This window comes from Eretmochelys imbricata, chromosome 3 (assembly GCF_965152235.1).
Source record: "Eretmochelys imbricata isolate rEreImb1 chromosome 3, rEreImb1.hap1, whole genome shotgun sequence".
Lineage (NCBI taxonomy): Eukaryota > Metazoa > Chordata > Testudines > Cheloniidae > Eretmochelys > Eretmochelys imbricata.
The window spans coordinates 169,917,223-169,936,693 of NC_135574.1; the positions used below are offsets into that span (position 1 = coordinate 169,917,223).

The 19,471-nt window shown below is 41.6% G+C and overlaps 1 protein-coding gene across 3 annotated transcripts in view; it reads left to right on the top strand.

Annotated features, from left to right (window-relative positions):
- EML4 (EMAP like 4) overlaps positions 1–19,471 on the top strand; it is a 254,826-nt gene that overhangs the window by 89,141 nt on the left and 146,214 nt on the right. For 2 of the 3 annotated variants that reach the window (XM_077813841.1, XM_077813842.1), the window contains exon 1: positions 16,457–16,567. The exons of the other annotated variant lie outside the window; for it this stretch is intronic. In XM_077813841.1, the coding sequence (XP_077669967.1) occupies positions 16,501–16,567 (67 nt within the window). In that variant the 5' untranslated portion in view covers positions 16,457–16,500. Of the gene's footprint in view, positions 1–16,456; positions 16,568–19,471 lie in introns of those variants that run through there. 3 annotated transcript variants of the gene reach the window in all.

Below are 19,471 nucleotides of genomic sequence, written 5' to 3' on the forward strand. Positions count from 1 at the left end.
TTTTCTCAGACTCCATGGTAGTGGGATTTCTGAAAGGTATTGTCTGTCTGCTTCCACTGTAAAGGAAATGGTGCCATTCACACCTGAGTGGGAAGCATGTGTGTATCCACATCTTGAAGAACAACAGTTACAGTATAGGTAAGTAATTGTCTTTTTCTGTATACAGTTCGACAAGCACTGTGGAGAGCTAAATTTTCCTCTCAGGAGTAAACAAAGACATTATAGATTCTCCTAGCACTTGCTATCCTACATATATTTAAGAGAAATGCCTTTGTGGCACTTTAAAAAAAGATATTTTCCAATAATCTATCTCAAGTTTCTGAGATCTGCTAAAAGTGAAAGGAAATTGATAGTCTCGTATTTCCTAGAAGACGTTTTTCCACATGGCAAAGCCACTAGCCCTATAGGCAGAGAGGATGGGTTGAACCACTCTTTTATGTAATCTGGAAAGCTATATCCTTATTTCTCATAGGAGAACTGAATATATTCGCAAATCCACCGGGTCAACTTCAGAGCATTAGGGCTTTTGAAAACAAAGGTCCGATCCAACATGCATTGAAGTCAATTGTCAACAGAAAGACTCCTTTAATGGAGTTTGAATCAGGACGTAAATAAACAGAATTTTATCCTTCTCAAAATATAGATAGGCCAAAATCAATACTGTAATGTTCTCATTGAATAGATAGAGGGGAGGAATGGGTTGAAATGAAGAGTAGCCTGTTTACTTAGCTTTGGCACAGAGCAAAATGGATTGTTCTGTGCTCTTGATGTTTTTGATAAGTAGTATTCTAACAGGCATCCTCTAAAATCTGATTTGTGATGTTAGCACAGGCACAAGAGAAAAAGAATACCACAAATAGTTGCAACATTTGTTATAAGTATAAGGAGGTCAGAACTTCTGTCAAACAGAAAATGAGGCACCAATCTTATATTCGAGTCTTCTCCTTTCGTATGGGTATGTAACAACGATTACAAATTTATATCTAAATTTGATAGCCAAAACAGTGCTGCAGCAGTGAGCTGGTGAATGTCCTTCAGGCCCCCAGCAAAAGAACGAATGGGATATTCAGATATGATGTGCACCATCGTTTTTGCCTGGTGACCACAGTCACATACAAGCGTTTCCCTCATTTTCCTTTTAAAGAGGGTTTGTTCACATCTCCCTTGGGATGTCCTGATGTGATTCAATCTGCACCAGTCTTTCTGATATAAATCAAAACCCGGTGATTCCTTGGCAGGGTCAACGATGAGCTGTTTTTTTTGAGCCGTCAAAATGCTCCATGTGACTCTCCCATTGAGTCTCAGCTTCAAAGTTGGGTGTAGTGGTCTTGATGTGCTACCATAGACAGTTGCTGGACTTTATATGTGAGTTATTTCATTTATTGAAATTGGACTACTTGTGGGTAACATGCTTGTTTGCAGTATCAGGGCTACAGTAGAGATGGAAATGTCCTTCTGAAGCATTTAGACAGGGCTTCACAAACAACTGAGACAAAAAAAGAACAGTTGTCAGATTTCTAACCTATACACATCTTGAGCATATAATTTAGATATGAATCATGGATCCCAGTGAAATGGGCAGTAAACACTTTTACTGACCGTCTGTGTGATGATTTATAAGCTCTAAAAACCACATCAAGAAAGCAAAGGGTGCAGCTGGGCATGCCTATGTAGCTTCTTGTATATTGAAGTCTCTGTGGCTGCTATTCACTTTTATTTACTGTATACTTTTCTCTGAACTATTAAAATAAATCTTTTATATTAATACTGTCTTGAGACATGAGAGCTATGTGCAGGGGTGAAAGTAAGCCGGTACGCGCTGGTATGCCGTACCAGTAAAAAGTGGCCACCAGTACCGGACCCTGCTTAACCCTCCTTTAAATCACTGCTGGAGCTCCAAGTGGTGTAGGCCAGGCAACGTGAAAGGGCTGGCTAGGGGACGCTGACCCCCTAACTCGCACCCTTCCGCCCGAGGCGCCGGCCCCCATACCGACAAGTCTTCGACTTTACTTTCACCTCTGATCGTGTGCATTATGAGGACAACACCATTACATTTTCAATGCAACTGGCATTTCATGTAATTTTTTGCTTAGTATCTCTATAAACAGGAAGACTCAGCTACTTCCTTTAGACAAGTATTGCAGAGCTATTAAAATAACATGGCCTGAAATAAACCTTCCTTTACAAACTGACAAACTATCCAGATCTCTAAGCCTAACTCTAGCATAATGCTGTTTTTTCATTTACTTTAGTTTACAGTGTGAATAGTGTGTCTTTTTACTTTAAGTGTAAAAGAAATCACAGGATTAAATACACTACAGTTTCACAGTTCTACATTCTTAATTCTTCCAATAAAGTGGGAATGCCAGTGCTGTAAAAAAAGAGAGAGAGACTCAAAGAACCAAGGGGAGGAGAGATGCACTTCACCTTGCTCTAGATCTCCTCTCAGAAATGAGCTGTATATTTAGATCATAGCTAGAGGGTGCTTTCCGTTACAACATAATAGCTATATCATGATGGAAACAACCTTTGAGGCAGTGTTAACAAGAGGATCTTCCAGAAGCATTAGGTTTACTGAATGATTAAATATCTGAGAAATGTGGATCAGGGAATTAATTCTTCTGCTGTTTGGATGAAATGAGACTGTCTGTGTTTGTCGTGGGCATGTGGATGTGAAGTTTGGAGGATAGCTGCAAAAGGAATGCAGGATTTGCTCTCTCTCTCCTGAAGGTTGAACTCTTTTCTCATATCCACAGAACTGGCATATAGCCAGTGGCAGCATAAATTTCCTTAGTTAAATGGGCATCAACCTTGACCTGAAGAAACACTTTGTTGAGACATTAAGCAAGGGTCTTAACCGTGGTGGTTTTTGTAATATGAACACTTCTTCACTTGGAATGGTACAGAGACCAATAGTATCTTTTATGTAACAACAGAGCAACTCTCAAATGGTAATGACTTCTGGTCATACACAATTTGATCTGGTGGCTTAAAGGTGAAAAATTCTGTATGCCATTGCCAGTTCCATGAGCCAATCAGTTCTCTGGTGGTGATTTTTTTTTTTAAACAGTACATGAAAAGAACAGGAGTACTTGTGGCACCTTAGAGACAAACAAATTTATTAGAGCATAAGCTTTCGTGGGCTACAGCCCACTTCATCGGATGCATAGAATGGAACATATAGCAAGAAGATGTATACACACACAGAGAAGGTGGAAGTTGCCATACAAACTGTAAGAGGCTAATTAATTAAGATGAGCTATTATCAGCAGGAGAAAAAAACTTTTGTAGTGATAATCAAGATGGCCCATTTAGACAGTTGACAAGAAGGAGTGAGGATAGTTAACATTGGGAAATAGATTCAGTATGTGTAATGACCCAGCCACTCCCAGTCTCTGTTCAAACCCAAGTTAATGGTATCTAGTTTGCATATTAATTCAAGCTCAGCAGTTTCTCGCTGGAGTCTGTTTTTCAAGCTTTTCTGTTGCAGAATTGCCACCCTTAAGTCTTTTACTGAGTAGCCAGAGAGGTTGAAGTGTTCTCCTACCAGTTTTTGAATGTTATGATTCTTGGTGTCAGATTTGTGTCCATTTATTCTTTTGAGTAGAGACTGTCCAGTTTGGCCAATGTACATGGCAGAGGGGCATTGCTGGCACATGATGACATATATCACATTGGTAGATGTGCAGGTGAACGAGCCCCTGATGGCATGGCTAATGTGATTAGGTCCTATGATGGTGTCACTTGAATAAATATGTGGACAGAATTGGCAACCGGCTTTGTTGCAAGGATTAGTGTTCCTTTGTTCCTGGGTTAGTATTTTTGTTGTGTGGTGTGTGGTTCCTGGAGAGTATTTGCTTCAAGTTTGGGGGCTGTCTGTAAGCGAGGACTGGTCTGTCTCCCAAGATCTGTGAAAGTGAGGGATCATTTTTCAGGATAGGTTGTAGATCTTTGTTGGTGCACTGGAGAGGTTTTAGTTGGGGGCTGAAGGTGACAGCTAGTGGAGTTCTGTTATTTTCTTTGTGGGGCCTGTCCTGTAGTAGGTGACTTCTGGGTACTCATGAAAGTGTGATTTCTCCTCAGGAACCATTTAACTATAACCTACTTGGGTCCATCTCTCAGTTATAAGATTTTAAACAAGCATAAAAGTGAAGCTGGAGTATAGCTATGAAAAAATGACAGAGCCTGAGAGACCTTATTTAAAAAAGGTCATAAGAGTTTCTCTACACCTAGTTTCTTTAAATATGCATGATGTCTTTCAAGTACTTCCAATGATATGGGTCACAAGTCATGTCTTGACATTTCACAATAGATGCAACCACTTTTTTATTCAACATTTAAAATGAATCGTGGTATCTGTTTTATTTTGACTCATTTTGCTGTGAGTGCAGATAGAGCATGCTATTAAATATCTTTGTTAATGAAACAGATATGAAGCTCTGTGTAGATTCCTCTTGAATGACTTCGTATAGTGTTCTGTGGCATCAGAAGAGCAGTTAATTTATGGACTGTACAGCTGTTACATGTGATGTTTCAGAATTATATGACTGTAAATGGTATTTTGATAAGGTCAAACTCTGAAGTGTTGTAATAGTTTAAAGTGTGACACTGTGATTTTAACTCACTAGATAGTAGTTAAATTGCGTATATCATGCTTAAGATGTTGCCATGAATACACGCTAAGGGTAATAGTCACTCCACCTCCACAGAATCTGAGTATTTAGGCTCTGTGCAGGTAGAGCATTGGGAGATTTGGGAGGTCACTCCCACTAACCCAGGCCTGTGGTCGCCAGAGCCCATCTGCAATTTGCACACACTACTAGGGCTACTGGTTCTTCAGAAGCACAGATCCGTGACACCTACCCTGTTCCAAACCTTGGCAGCGCCCATAGTGATCTTTTGTGCTTGTCCTGTGCAGCTACTCACTCCCCTCCCCGCTCCCATGTGTCCACGTGTGGGCTAGGGTTGCCAACTGTCTAATCACACAAACCCAAACACCCTTGCCCTGCCCCTCTCCTGCCTCCAAGACCCCGCTGTGCTCACTCCATGCCCCCTCCCTCCATTGCTTGTTCTCTCCCACTCTCATTCACTTTCACCGGGCTGGGGCAGGGGGTTGGAGTGCGGGAGGGGCTGAGGGTGCGAGCTCTGGGAAGGAGTTTGGGTGCAGGAGGGGGCTCAGGGCTGGGGCATAGTTTTGCGGTGCGGGGGGAGGGGTGTGGGCCCTGGTCGGGCAGTGCTTACCTCGGGTGGCTCCTGGGCGGCAGCGCAGTAGGGCTAAGGCAGGATCCCTGCCTGCCCTGGCCCCGCGCCGCTCATGGCAGCGGCTGGCACATCTCTGCAGCCCTGGGAGGGCCAAGGGTCTCCGTGTGCAGCCCGCACCCTGAGCACTGACTCCACAGCTCCCATTGGCCAGGAACTGCGAACAATAGGAACTGCAGGGGCGGAGCCTGCCTTAGCCCGCTGCGCTGCCAACCGGGAGCCACCCAAGGTAAGTGGGGCCAGGGGGCTCTGTGTCGCTCCCAGAATTGGCCAACACGTCTCTGCAACCCCTGGGGGGGGGCAGGGGACTTCATGTGCTGACCCTGCCTGCAGGCACTGCCCCTGTAGCTTCCATTGGCTGCAGTTTGCGGCCAATGGGAGCTGCGGAGTTGGTGCTCAGGGTGTGGGCAGCGCATAGATATTCCCTGACCCCCCACAGGGTCTGCAGAGATGTGCCGGCCGCTTCCGGGAGCGGCGTGGGGCCAGGGCAGGGAGGGAGCCCCGCTGCGCCACTGGACTTTTAGCACCTAAAACAGGGGGCTCAAACTCCCGGCCCGTGGGCCATCTGCGGCCTGCGAACCTCCCCCGTGTGGCCCGTGGGACTCCAGCAGTTTTGGGGCCGGGTCTCTCCCTTGGCCCCGTCTGCCGACCCCAGGCGCTCCCGCTACCATGGGCCCCGGCAACAAGTGGTGTCTGCCTGCTTACTCCAGTGGCTGCTGGCCCCTCCCTGCGGCCCTGGGGCAAGGCTGTGTCTCCGCGCACTGCCCCCGCCGCAAACGCCCTGCAGCCAATGGGAAGCTGCAGGGGCAGTGCCTTGGGGCATCAGCATGCAGATGCCCCCTGGCCCGCCCCGCCTTGGAGCCCCAGGTAAGTGCCGCACCCCAGACCCCCTCCCAGAGCCTGCACCCCCTCCCCACATACTCCCTCCCACCCCCAAATTCCCTCCCAGATCCTGCACCCCCTTCCCACGCACCCCCAGCCCCCAAACTCCCTCTCCTAGCCTGCATCCCCCCCTTTCCCACACACCCTCTCCTGCCCCCAAACTCCCTCCCAGAGCCCACACCCCAGACCCCCTCCCGCCCCAAAACTCTCTCCTGGAGCCTGCACCCCCTTCCCACATACCCCCTCCTGCCCCCAAACTCCCTCCCAGAGCCTGCACCCCTCCTCTCTTCCAGAGCTTGCAACCCCATCCCCTCCTCTTGCACCCCCACCCCCTGCTCCAGCCCTGAGCCCGCACCCAGCACCCAAACTCATTCCCAGAGCCTGCACCCCAGACCCCCTCCCCCACCCAAACTCCCTCCCAGAGCCCAACCTCTCATTCCTTCTGCACCCAAACTCCCTACCAGAGCCTGCACTCCAATCACCTACCCCAGACCTCCTCCCCCACCCAAACTCCCTCCCAGAGCCTTAGGCAGGTGGGGGGCATAGTTTTGGGGGGGCTGGTTCTGGGCGGCATGAGTGACATTATTGGCCCGCTGGCAGGATTTGAGGACTGGCACTGGCCGTAAAGTAAATTGAGTTTGACACCCCTGGCCTAAAATCTCCCAATTTGGCTTCAGTAGCCTCTGGGAGATGGAGCCTGATTCCGGGAGACTGCTGGCAAAACTGAGAGGGTTAGCAACCCTAGTGTGGACCTTAAGAGGTTCACAGGGCCTTGTGTTGGGCCTTTTTACCAGAGATGATTTTTATCCTGTAAATAGATGAACCATCATTTTATATCCTTTTTAATCTGAGATTTTTCTGATCCACTGAGCACCTAATAGGGTATTGTACCCTATCTGATAACAAATGAGGGTCTTGAACAAACATAGACTTGGTCTTAGGTAATGAAACTGGTTTCACATTGCTATTGTTTACATTTAAATTGGCTGGTACAAATACATTTTAAGGATGGTACAACAATCAAACATTGCAGTAGTCTATATTTTCTACTAGCTGATAGAGTCCAAATTTTTTTGTTTGTTTGTTTGCTGGAATTAAACTTCTAAAAAATAAAAGCGTTTAACTTTTAAGCAATGTAGTATTTCTGGAAACCAAAAAAGCACTGCATTTTGAAATCACTTTACATTTTTGCAGTAATCCCTCTTCCCCCTGCCCACCACAATACACTGTAAATGGCAATGGTTTTCTTCATGTTGAAATGAATTAAATAATCAGACTGCTAGTCATTTCCATAACCATAGCTTTGGAGTGACGAATACTATCAGTTACTAGTTTGTTTTCAATAATCGAACTTTTGCTAATTACTTAAAGAAAAATGAATGTACTACATAATATTATCATAACCGTGTGCATCGTTTAAAGTATATAGTAGTTGCCAAGATAAGACTTTAGAGTCGCCCACTTATGGAGAACTTCCATGGGTGAAACAAACTTGGCCTGAGGTGAAATAGTAAGGATCTCTGTACAAAAATACAGAATTCTCTGGTGGTGATGCTGCCATTCAGGATTACCCCTGTTTCAGTTTTGTTATGGTATATGTAATCATAATATAGTATGGCAAATGTCATTAGCAAAAAAATGACCTGGAATGCATGCCCGGAATAAGAGGCCATAAAAGAGATGCTTTGTCTGATGTACTTTTTGACTTACTACATTTTAATTTTATCTTTTTAACTCATTGTCTTTCTTGTTTCCCTTCTATTAGATGTTATCTCTACTTCACGCACACCTGGCCCTCTATTTTTGTTCACTATTTATATTATAGTAGCACCCAGAAGCCGCACTCAGAATGAGGGACACACTGTGCTAATCACTGTGTAATTACAGGTATGGTGCCTGCCCTGAAAGAACTTACTGTTTAAGAGTTATTATGCGCGCTCTCTCCCATCCCTTTGTATTGTTCTTCTGCTCTATTTTGCGTCAACTCTTGCTCCCCTCATTGTGTTGACCGTGACATGAGCTGTATTAGGATCCTGCACTATGAAACTGTGTTGTGCTAATGCTTCAGAAAACATGATTTTAGTAAAACAACATTCCAGCGCTGGGACCTTGAGTTGAAGCAAGAGAAGAGGAACATTGGGCATCTGGAAATGAGTGATTGTAAGGTAGCTGAGCTTCTCTAGCTGACTTTTCGTGAGCAATCTCTGGCACTGGGAAACCTGGGGCCTCGGGTTAATGAAAGCATTAAATCCTAGAAACTGTTCTTGTCCGTTCTAATTTATTAGCCTATGTATATTTCATATGAACCCCTTCCCGCCCCCGCCCCACCCCCCAAAAAAAACCCCAGACCTCTTCTAAGTGACTCTTATTCACAGATGCCCTGCTGTGTTGTGAAAATATATTTGATCCAGCCAGTGAGCATGTTTTTAATTGAAATATATATTTTGGAACTAATTACATTTCTTCAGTTATTTCTTGTGATTCATCTAATAAAACAGGTTGATCAGTTTTGCCAGGAAAGGGATCAAGTATATAAAATTGTTTTAAAGTTACATATTGGTTTCTGAAGAGAGGTTTTTCCCCAAGAAAAGGGAATAAAATAGTCTAACAGTTTTCTTAAAGCATTGGGTTGGTCAGTTATTAAAGAAATCACTGCAATTCTGCCTTTCCACTGCGGAAAAGCAATAAAGTATATGGTAAAAAGATGTAGCCAGTTGCTGAGATGCCATATTTGGCTAGCATGAAGATTATTATTTACTGAAACACTGCTGCTGCTAGTTGTATGTTGAAAAGCTGTTAGCTATTAAATGATTAAAGAACATTGACTCTTAAAAAATTGAATTAATCGCTGCTGGTATGTTGCCATTCAAAAAAAAATACACATTACATGAATCCAAATAATAGATCATTGCAAGGTTAATTATATGCAATTATACATACAGTTTGTGTACCTCAGGAGTGGGTAGACTTTGGGGCCCAAGGGCCGCATCTGTGTATAGAAATTGTATGGTGGGCCATGAGTGCTCACGCAATTGGGGTTGGGGTGCAAGTCGAGGTGAGGGTTCTGGTTGGAGGTGAGGGCTCCAGAGTGGGGCCAGAAATGAGGAGTTCAGGGTGCAGAAGGGGGCTCCGGGGTGGGGTGGAGACGAGGGCTGCAGCTGGGGGTGCGGGCTTTGGGGTGGTGCTGGGGATGAGGGGTTTGGGATGTAGGAGGGTGCTTTGGGTTGAGACCGAGGGGTTCAGAGAGCAGGAGGGGGATCAGGGATGGGGCAGGGGGTTGGGGCCCAGAGAGGTGGCTCAGGGTGGCACTTATCTCAAGCAGCTCCCGGAAGCAGCAACATGTCTTCTCTTCGGCTCCTACGCGGCCAGGCGGCTCTGCTGTGTGCTGCCCCATCCGCAGGCACTGCCCCTGCAGCTCCCATTGGCTGCGGTTCCCCAAAACACCCATAAGAATGGCCATATTCGGTCAGACCAAAGGTCAGTCTAGCCCAGTATCCTGCCTTTTGACAGTGGCCAATACCAGGTATCCCAGAGGGAATGAACAGAACAAGTAATCACCAAACGATCCATCGCAAATGATCCATCCCTGGTTGCCCATTCCCAGCTTCTGGCAAACAGAGGTTAGGGACACCATCCCTGTACATTCTGGCAAATAGCCATTGATGGACCTATCTTCCATGAACTTATCTAGTTCGTTTTTGAACCCTATTATAGTCTTGGCCTGCACAACATCCTCTGGCAAGGAGTTCCACAGGCTGACTGTGTGTTATGTGGAAAAAATACTTCCTTTTGTTTGTTTTAAACCTGCTGCCTATTCATTTCATTTGGTGACCCTAGTTCTTGTGTTTATGAGGAGTAAATAACACTTCCTTATTTACTTTCTCCACCAGTCATCCAGTCATGATTTTATAGACCTCTATCATATCCCTTCTTAGTCGTCTCTTTTCCAAGCTGAAAAGTCCCAGTCTTATTAATCTTTCCTCATATGGCATACCCCTAATCATTTTTGTTGCTCTTTTCTGAACCTTTTCCAATTCCAATATATCTTTTTTGAAATGGGGTGACCACATCTGCATTCAGTATTCAAGATGTGGGCATAGCATGGATTTTTACAGAGACAATATGATATCTTCTGTCTTATTATCTATTCCTTTCTTAACGATTCCCAACATTCTGTTCACTTTTTTGACTGCCACTGCACGTTGCGTGGATGTTTTCAGAGCACTATCCACAATGACTCCACTCTTTCTTGAGTGGTAACAGCCAATTTAGACCCCATCATTTTAGATGTAGTTGGGATTATGTTTTCCAGTGTGCATTACTTTGAATTTCATCTGCCATTTTGTTGCCCAGTCACCCAGTTTTGAGAGATCCTTTTGTAGCTCTTCTCAGTCTGTCTGGGTATTAACTATCTTGAGCAATTTTGTATCATCTGCAAATCTTGCCATCTCACTGTTTACTCCTTTTTCCAGATCATTTATGAATATATTGAATAGAACTGGTCCCAGTACAGACCCTAGGGGACACCACTATTTACCTCTCTCCATTCTGAAAACTGACTATTTATTCCTACCCTTTGTTTCCTATCTTTTAACCAGTTACCAAACCATGAGAGAACCTTCCTTCTTATCCCATGATGGCTTACTTTACTTCAGAGCCTTTGGTGAGGGATCTTGTGGAAAGGCTTTCTGAAAATCTGAGTACGGTATATCCACTGGATCCCCCTTGTCCACATGCTTGTTGAGCCCCTCAAAGAATTTTAATAGATTGGTGAGGCATGATTTCCCTTTAAAAAAACCATGTTGACTCTTCCCCAACAAATTATGTTCATCTATGTGTCTGACAATTTTGTTCTTTACTATAGTTTCAACTAGTTTACCCGATACTGAAATCTGGTTTATCGGCCTGTAATTGCTTGGATCACCTCTGGAGCCCTTTTTAAAAATTGGAGTCACATTAGCTATCCTCCAATCATTTGGTACAGAAGCTGATTTAAATGATAGGTTACAGACTACAGTTAGTAGTTCTGCAATTTCACATTTGAGTTCCTTCAGAACTCTTGGGTGAGTACCATCTGATACTGGTGACTTATTACTGTTTAGTTTATCAATTTGTTCCCAAGCCTCCTCTAATGACATCTCAATCTGGGACAGTTCCTCAGATTTGTCACCTAAAAAGAATGGCTCAGGTGTGGGAATCTCCCTCACATCCTCAGCCGTGAAGACGGATGCAAATAATTCATTTAGTTTCGCCACAATGGCCTTATCGTCTTTGAGTGCTCCTTTAGCATTTGGATCGCCCAGTGGCTCCACTGGTTGTTTAGCAGTTGTTTTCCTGCTTCTGATTTTTTCTGAAAAAAAATTTCTATTACTTTTTGCATCTTTGGCTAGTTACTTTTCAAATTCTTTTTTGGCTTTCCTAATTATATTTTTACATTTCATTTGCCAGAGTTTATGCTCCTTTTTGTTTTCCTCACTAGGATTTTACTTCCACTTTTTAAAGGATGGCTTTTTGCCTCTCACAACTTCTTTTACTTTGTTGTTTAGCCACGGTGTCACTTTTTTGGTTCTCTTACTCTGTTTTTTAATTTGGGGTATACATTTAAGTTGAGCCTCTATTATGGTGTCTTTAAAAAGTTTTCATGCAGCTTGCAGGGATTTCACTTTTGGCTCTGTACCTTTTTAATTTCTGTTTACCTAACCTCTTCATTTTAGTGTAGTTCCCTTTCTGAAATTAAATGCTCCAGTGTGGGGCTGCTGTGGTGTTTTCTCCACCACAGGGATGTTAAATTTAATTATATTATGGTCACTATTACCAAGGGGTCCAGCTATATTCACCTCTTGGACCAGATCCTGTGCCTTTCCTCCTGTGGGTTCTAGGACTAGCTGCTCCAAGAAGCAGTCATTTAAGGTGTCAAGAAACTTTATCTCTGCATCCCGGCCTGAGGTGACATGTACCCAGTCAATATGGGGATAGTTGAAATCCTCCATTATTATTGAGTTTTTTATTTTAGTAGCCTCTCTAAGCTCCCTGAGCATTTCACAGTCACTATCACCATCCTGGTCAGGCGGTTGGTAATATATCCCTACTGCTATATTCTTATTATTAGAGCATGGAATTACTATCCAGACAGATTCTGTGGTACAGTTTGGTTCATCTAAGATTTTTATTCATTTGATTCTGCACTTCCTTTCACATATAGTGCCACTCCCCCACCAGCACGACCCATTCTGTCCTTCCGATATATTTTGTACCCTGGTATTACTGTGTCCCATTGATTATCCTTATTCCACCAAGTTTCTGTGATGCCTATTATATCAATATCCTCATTTAATATGAGGCACTCTAGTTCGCCCATCTTATTATTTAGACTTCTAGCATTGGTAAATAAACACTTTAAAAACTTGTCACTTTTTAGCTGTCTGCCATTACATGATGTAATTGGATGAGACTTTTTTCTTTTCACTGTTTCTCATCCGATCTTACCTGTATTTTATCATCTTCCATCCTCTCCTCCTTACTAGGACATAGGGAATCTCCATTAATAGATCATCCCCTAAGGGATATCGCTGTCTGAACCACATGCTCCTCTGCACCTGTCGGCTTTCCCCCAGCCGTTTAGTTTAAAAACTGCTCTACGACCTTTTTAATTTTAAGTGTCAGCACCCCAGAGTTAAATAATTGCGGAGAGGAGGAGAAACAAAGTAAGAGATGATTGTTAAGAGTGAAAAGCTTTGAAGAGCTGGAAATGGAAAAGACTCTGTGGAGTGCAAAGAAATTGCAAAAGAGAAAGCTCTTGCACTAGGAGTGGTGTAATTGTTTGAAGCAACAGATTAAGGACCCAGCTAGAAGGGTGGAAGCACTTAAGAGGCAAAGTTCATGAGATAAGCAAGACCTTGTCCATGAGGGTTTTAAAGCCAAAGAGAACAAGATTTGTCTGGATCCTGAAATTAATGGGAAGCATGTGGATTTGTATGAATACTGGGGTTGTAACTGTTCATGCCATTTTTTATAATAAACACATTGTATGGTATCAAAGATCATATTGCAATGACTGGCATTAGTGCCCTGAGTCAAGTCAGCAATATATGCAAAAGGGAAGATGTATATCACACTAGCTATAACTTGAATATGTTTATGGCAAATATTGTTCCCCTTTGCACAGGTGCAGAAGGCCAGACAGGCAGTGGAACTGATAGACTTCCACTGGGTGACTGGAAAGAAGCACAGGATGTAGGATTCTTTGTGTGCAGCTATACTCGGAGAAGGCTCCACCCTATTGTACAGTGTTGTTTTGAAGGTGTAGCAGGTTGGGGGAAGGCTGGAAAGTGGCCAGTGGATTCAGAACTACACATATTCATTAGTAAGCCCCATCTCCAGTATAGGGATGATTAGGGGAGCAGGGCAGAATGGCGGTCATGGAGTGGTTGTGCTGTCATTCCTTGCAGAGTATTTAGTTATTCTCACTGCCCCACCCATCCACACACACCGAGTGCACAGAATTTTGAGAGTCCTTATATAATTAACCATCAGACACCTACAACGGCATAGCCATCTTGTTGGCCAGCATGGTCAACAGTCATTTTAAGCAAACCATTTCAACAATAAACAGTTTAAGACAAGGACTGAAAAATGTACTGTTTTACTTCAAACTCTATTCAAAATTATATTCTGAGCTCTGTATTCCAATAGTGTGTTTTGCTTCTTTAAGGAGTGCTTTAAGTGTGCTTTGCTTCCTCAGGAAATACACTTTTTGCTCTGGTGGGTGGTAGGTAGGGTTGCAAACACTCCAGGATTGTCCTGGAGTCTCCAGGAATTAAAGGTTAATCTTTAATTAAAGATTATGTCATGTGATGAAACCTTCAGGAATACGTCCAACCAAAATTGGCAACCCTAGTGGTAGGTCGTGAGCTTAGTTGGAAATACTGCATTAATGTAGCTTCATAGTGGGGGATTTTGTTGTTGTTTTCTTTTAAGAAATCCCTCTTCATCAGAACTAAAAATCGTTTGTGTCAAAGGTCATACATCTGGAAACATTAGCATTTAATTTCCCATATGCACAATACAAGCTCTTAGTTGCGTCCTGCAACAAGAATTCTGCCTTTATCCTAGAAATCCAACAATCCAAAGTTAATTTATTGTTTAAAGCCGTGTTTCAGTTGGGTGTCTCCTGTTTATCATGTACAATTGGTTATATTTTATGATCATCAAGAGCAATTTTAAGAGTAGGGAATTAGGTCTCTCTTCACCTCCCCCTCTGTTCTGTACCACTTAGCAAACCCAACAATCTGTTTGTTGGCCCAAATGTCGTATTCTGAATTTCGATTTTGCTTGTTTTTGTTCTCTTTAATGATGTTACAAGAAACAGGGGTGGAGTGGGGTTTTAAGTGATTCCCTGTCTCAGCAGTTCACCACCATCCAGTTTCTCAGGTGATTTCCCATTCTACCTTCTGCTTACTGGTGCAAGAGTTGTGTAGACTTGCATGTCCTGGTGATAGCCCATCTGATCTTTTGCTTATTTCTGTTTTAATCTCTTATAAGGTAAATTCTTTCCTTCCACAATGGGAAGCTTTCAGGAGTAGCTACAAGGCACATATTTTTGCTGGAATCGACTAGCTCAGGGAGTTTGAGTTTGAAAAACATCCTCTTGTGTATTATTTTTACTTTTAAGAATGTGTTGTCACAAACTCTTGAAGAACAATTCACATTAGAGGAGTGAGAGATGTTCAGAGCTCAGACAGGTTTCAGAGTAGCAGCCGTGTTAGTCTGTATTCACAAAAAGAAAAGGAGTACTTGTGGCACCTTAGAGACTAACCAATTTATTTGAGCATAAGCTTTCGTGAGCTACAGCTCACTTCGTCGGATGCAGTTCAGACAGTATCACATGCCCATTGCCTTTTGAATGGTGAGACTTGACCCCAGCGTGCTTTTGTTTCTGATACCCTACTCTTTTTAGTCTCTCTTTTGCTGCAGGTATTTAACTTTTGCCTTTCTATGGCTCTGCAAAGCTTTGAAAGTGCTAGATTATTTAAAGCATATTAGAAATATAAGGGAAAATATATGCAATATGTAACCACCGATTCCTTTGTTTTGACATTTATCTTACTGGATTCATTTTGCCAGTTGGCTTCAGGCACAGCTACCAAAAGAATGAGCACATGTTGCATTCATTAGTTCTCATCTGGCTCTACTTGGTTTTGCAAGACAGACAAAAGCATGGTCATATTAAATAGACTGTAATGCATTTGTAATATGAGTTCTCTCACACTTAATGGAATGATAGCATTGCAAAAGCAGCTAGTTTTAAACTAGGATATTACACTTCAGTTTATTGTAAAATAGTGCATATAAGCATATTGCCAATGGTAGCATTACTTTTTAATTTTGAGAGATATGGTATGAAAATACCAAAAATTGGTATATCAATTCCATTTTCTCATGCATTGTTTGGCTGCAGTTACAATTTTTATTGATTGTAATACATGAGCAAACACATTTTGGGACAGTAACAGTTTTCATTTACACTGTTTTTGTTTGTTTTTCCAGTTATTAAAAGTGCAACATTGGAACTCCTCCTGGTTAGTTATTCTTAACTATAATTGTTTGTTCAGGTCTATGTAGGTGAATAAAAATTCAGTTGTTGCTTTTTTAATTTTGTAAAAACTAATCTGAAAAACCTGTGGATTAGCACGCATTGAGGACAAGTGGCAGTATAGCTTAATCTGAAGGAGAAATAGCAGAGGTACAGGTCTCTAAATTAAGAACCCAACTTTGCTCCTGTTGATTTAAATGGGGGTAGGAATGGACCCTTATTGTGTAAAAACAATAGCCTTTTTTTTTTCTTTTTTTCCCCTTATTTTGAAAACTAGTTAGAATTCTGTGAATTCCTCGGACTTTTGCTAAAACAGAAGTAACAGAGTTCTAACATTTGAGATCTTTAATGGATAGCTCGTGCACTGTGACAAATTGCTGTAGTGCATGGGTTAGTGAGTGCCTTTATTATTGTATTTCTGATGTCTGAGATTTAGCCACTCCCTGAAACAGTCTCAGAGTTTTTTTCTGCATCCCACCCCCTTTTGCCTCTCTCTCTCTCTCTCTCTCTCTCTCTCAAAAGCAGAAGCTTTCCTCTTGCTCAGAGTGCAAAGAGAGGCAGAAGGAGGAGACCTATCTTAAGGAGTTTTTATTTGTGCCAACACAGAAGTGCTTTGTGGTGGGCCATCTGGACTGGGAGGATTTCCTCAGAATTCAAAGTATGCCTTCAGATTTACAGAGCTGGGATTTACTCTGAAACTATCTGGGAAGGCAGCAAGAAACATAGAAACAACTGGTTTTATAGTACTTGTAACACAGGTGACAAGAATGGAAGACAGCTTGCCTTGTCTTGCTTCAGTATGTGATTCCTCAGCACTTATGAACTTCTGCACTGGTAAAGTATATCTATCTTTTCTTTACTGGGAATGCCAGGGCAGTCTCTGAAAGTTCTTATGAATCATGACAAAAGAAATCTTGTGCTAAAGACTGCTAAAATGAGTTCCCCAACTCTTTCTTTGCCAGTCCCCTTAGCCCACACCAAAAAAAGAAAAAAAATACAAGTAAATAACATGACAAATATTTATCTGCATACATCAGTAATTCTGCACCCTTGTTACAATCAGCAAGGTGTGCTTATTCAGAGATCAAGATAGCTTACTATAATGTAATTTACAGAACAGAATGCATGGTGGCCTTGAAACAAAACAACTTTTTACTAGTGTACATGTACAATATAAAATACTTACTAGAGAGGGAATAATTAAACTAAATGTTTGATGGAAAAATACTCTTGGCGTGGTGACTTTTGTAGTGTGAATACACCCCCGCCCCCCCCCCCCCCGGAGAATAGCATGTTAGTTCATAAAATGTATCATATAATGTGTTTTTCATTTTAATTAATATTTCAAATATTAATATATTTCAAATTAATATATGATCTATGTAAGCCTTTTACAGAGAAATGCTTCAGAAAACTAATTGTCTATTTCAACTTCAGTGTTGTATTAAAAAATTAAGTAAGCCACTGCAAAAAAGTTTTGATTGCATCGGGCTCCTAAGGCAGGAGGCAGTAAAGATTCATTCACAATAAGTAGTTAAAATAACCATGCATGCTGAAATTTCAAGTATGTGCAATGCTGTATTTTTGTTTCTGCATGGCATGGCATGTTCTCCTCACAAACTTAACTCGGTCTTCCTTTTCATTTTTAACGTTGACTGAAGCCTTACTAAGAGTAGCAAAAACTTTCAACATAAACTTCCTTTGTTTAAACAATTGTTATCAAACCAAACTGTATTTAGTGTAAGTTAAAAAATTAACTGCAAGGTTCCTGCTCTTTCATAAAGAAGTTTGAAATAGATCTTTAATATTCGGAGACAAGACCACTGAGTCAAATTAGAGGAATGAAAATACTGCTGGGTAGTCAATAAATAAATACTCATCCCAAAATCACACATCCCTCACTGAAAAAAGTACTGCTTTGCTTATTGATTCATAAAGGACAATTTTGATATGAGTACAACAATACATGTACAAAATCACATGCTTTACAGACTTAAGATAAAAGATGAACAGGAAATGATTAATTCCATATTTTAACTTTTTTTTTCTTTTTTTTACGTTTCCCAAATGTAATGGTAAATGCTCAGAGCAGTAGATTTCCATGCATGTTTAATTGGTAGAAGAATAGCACTGCTCTAATTTAAGTTCCTAAACTGGGAAATGTACTGTACTTTATCTGCTGCAGAATTCAAAGCATTCAACCACGATTAATCAGAATGTAATATTAAGATGTTGCAATCAGAGGGGAGTGAATTGGATATTAAAAAAACACTAGTGCTTCTCATAATCCCTTGCATAGTTACACAATGCCAGAAAGTACAGCAATACGAAGAAGGCTGCTGTTTAACTCTTTAAGTACCCACAGAACAGAAATCAAAGGGCACTAAGTTCTGTGGAAATACTTAGGGTCATATTTGGCCACCCTTGTTGATGCTGAGTGGCACCTTATTCAGCAAAAACTCCCATACGTTTTTATGTTCCTTAGTAAATAAGGTTTTAATAATCCTCTGAAAAAATTCAGGTGCCATCTCAAGCTGGTGATTTTTAAAAGCAAATATGAAATTCCAAATTGTGAATGAGTTGGATGGTTACCTCACTGTTAATTTTTCTTAAGTATTTCCATCCTAATGTGCGTTGGAAATATAGGCCCCTTTCTACCTTCTAACAACAGCAATTTTAGTTTTAGTTAATTGGAAGCAGGAGTCTACGAAAGGATGATACTTGTTCCTATAGTCTAAGAAAAGGACTCAAATCTTTAATGTAAATTTTTGTGCTTTGTTAAATGTATGTTAAAGTCTCTAAAACAAAAACACAAATAACAATAAAACAAGGATCTTATCATTCAATTTTGTATATCTTTGTCATAACCAAGGTTTTAGCCCTCGTTGGACAAATTAACTTAACATTTGTTTCTATACTTGTTCTGTGGAACATAGCTTCCACTTTGCAATTTTTTAAAAAAAATAGTTCCTATGAAATTTTATTATATAAAATTTTGGAGGGAATTTGCTCTGTTTTGAAAATAAAGCATTTCAAGCTTAAGTAACAAGCATTTTGGAGAAGCAGCTGCTTCTTCACAGTTTTAAACTGGGTTCCATTATAAGTCATATTTTTGATCTTCCCCCTGAAATTGTCTCTTTGGTATAAATGCTTAACAACTCTGAAATGCTTTTTTTAAGAAAACCCACAACATACATTTTAGATATAAGGTGCAGAACACCTTGGTCTGATAATGGTTGTTGATTCACACCTTATAAAAACCTGACCCAGTAAAAGGGCTACTTGCATAAACAAGGTTTGCGGGACTGGCCTCTACTTTGTTTGGCAAAACTGCCACTGATGGCAGGAGTTATGTCTGGGCAAGCTTTTGGCACTCTGCTTTACCACTACCTGTAATTGTTTTCATGTTGTAGTTGTGACTGGCAGAAATGAGTGGGGGAAGGCAGTAGGGGGGAAAGGAGTTTTCTCCACTTATCGTGGGGAAATCCTGATTTCCATTTCCAGATCTTATAGTGCATACATTCAAGTGCTCATTCCCTGCTTTCACTAAAAGATTCCTTCATCATGAATGAGGCTAAAGAGTGGAGCACTTGCACTTCCTTTATAGCATGGGATATATCACATCACACCTGGCAGAGAAGCTTATTCAAATTTAAACTACTTGTGCTAGATAGAAGTAGTGGTAATTATTCCGCAAATGTTTGGTTATAAGGATGGCTTTTATAGTTAAAACAGTGT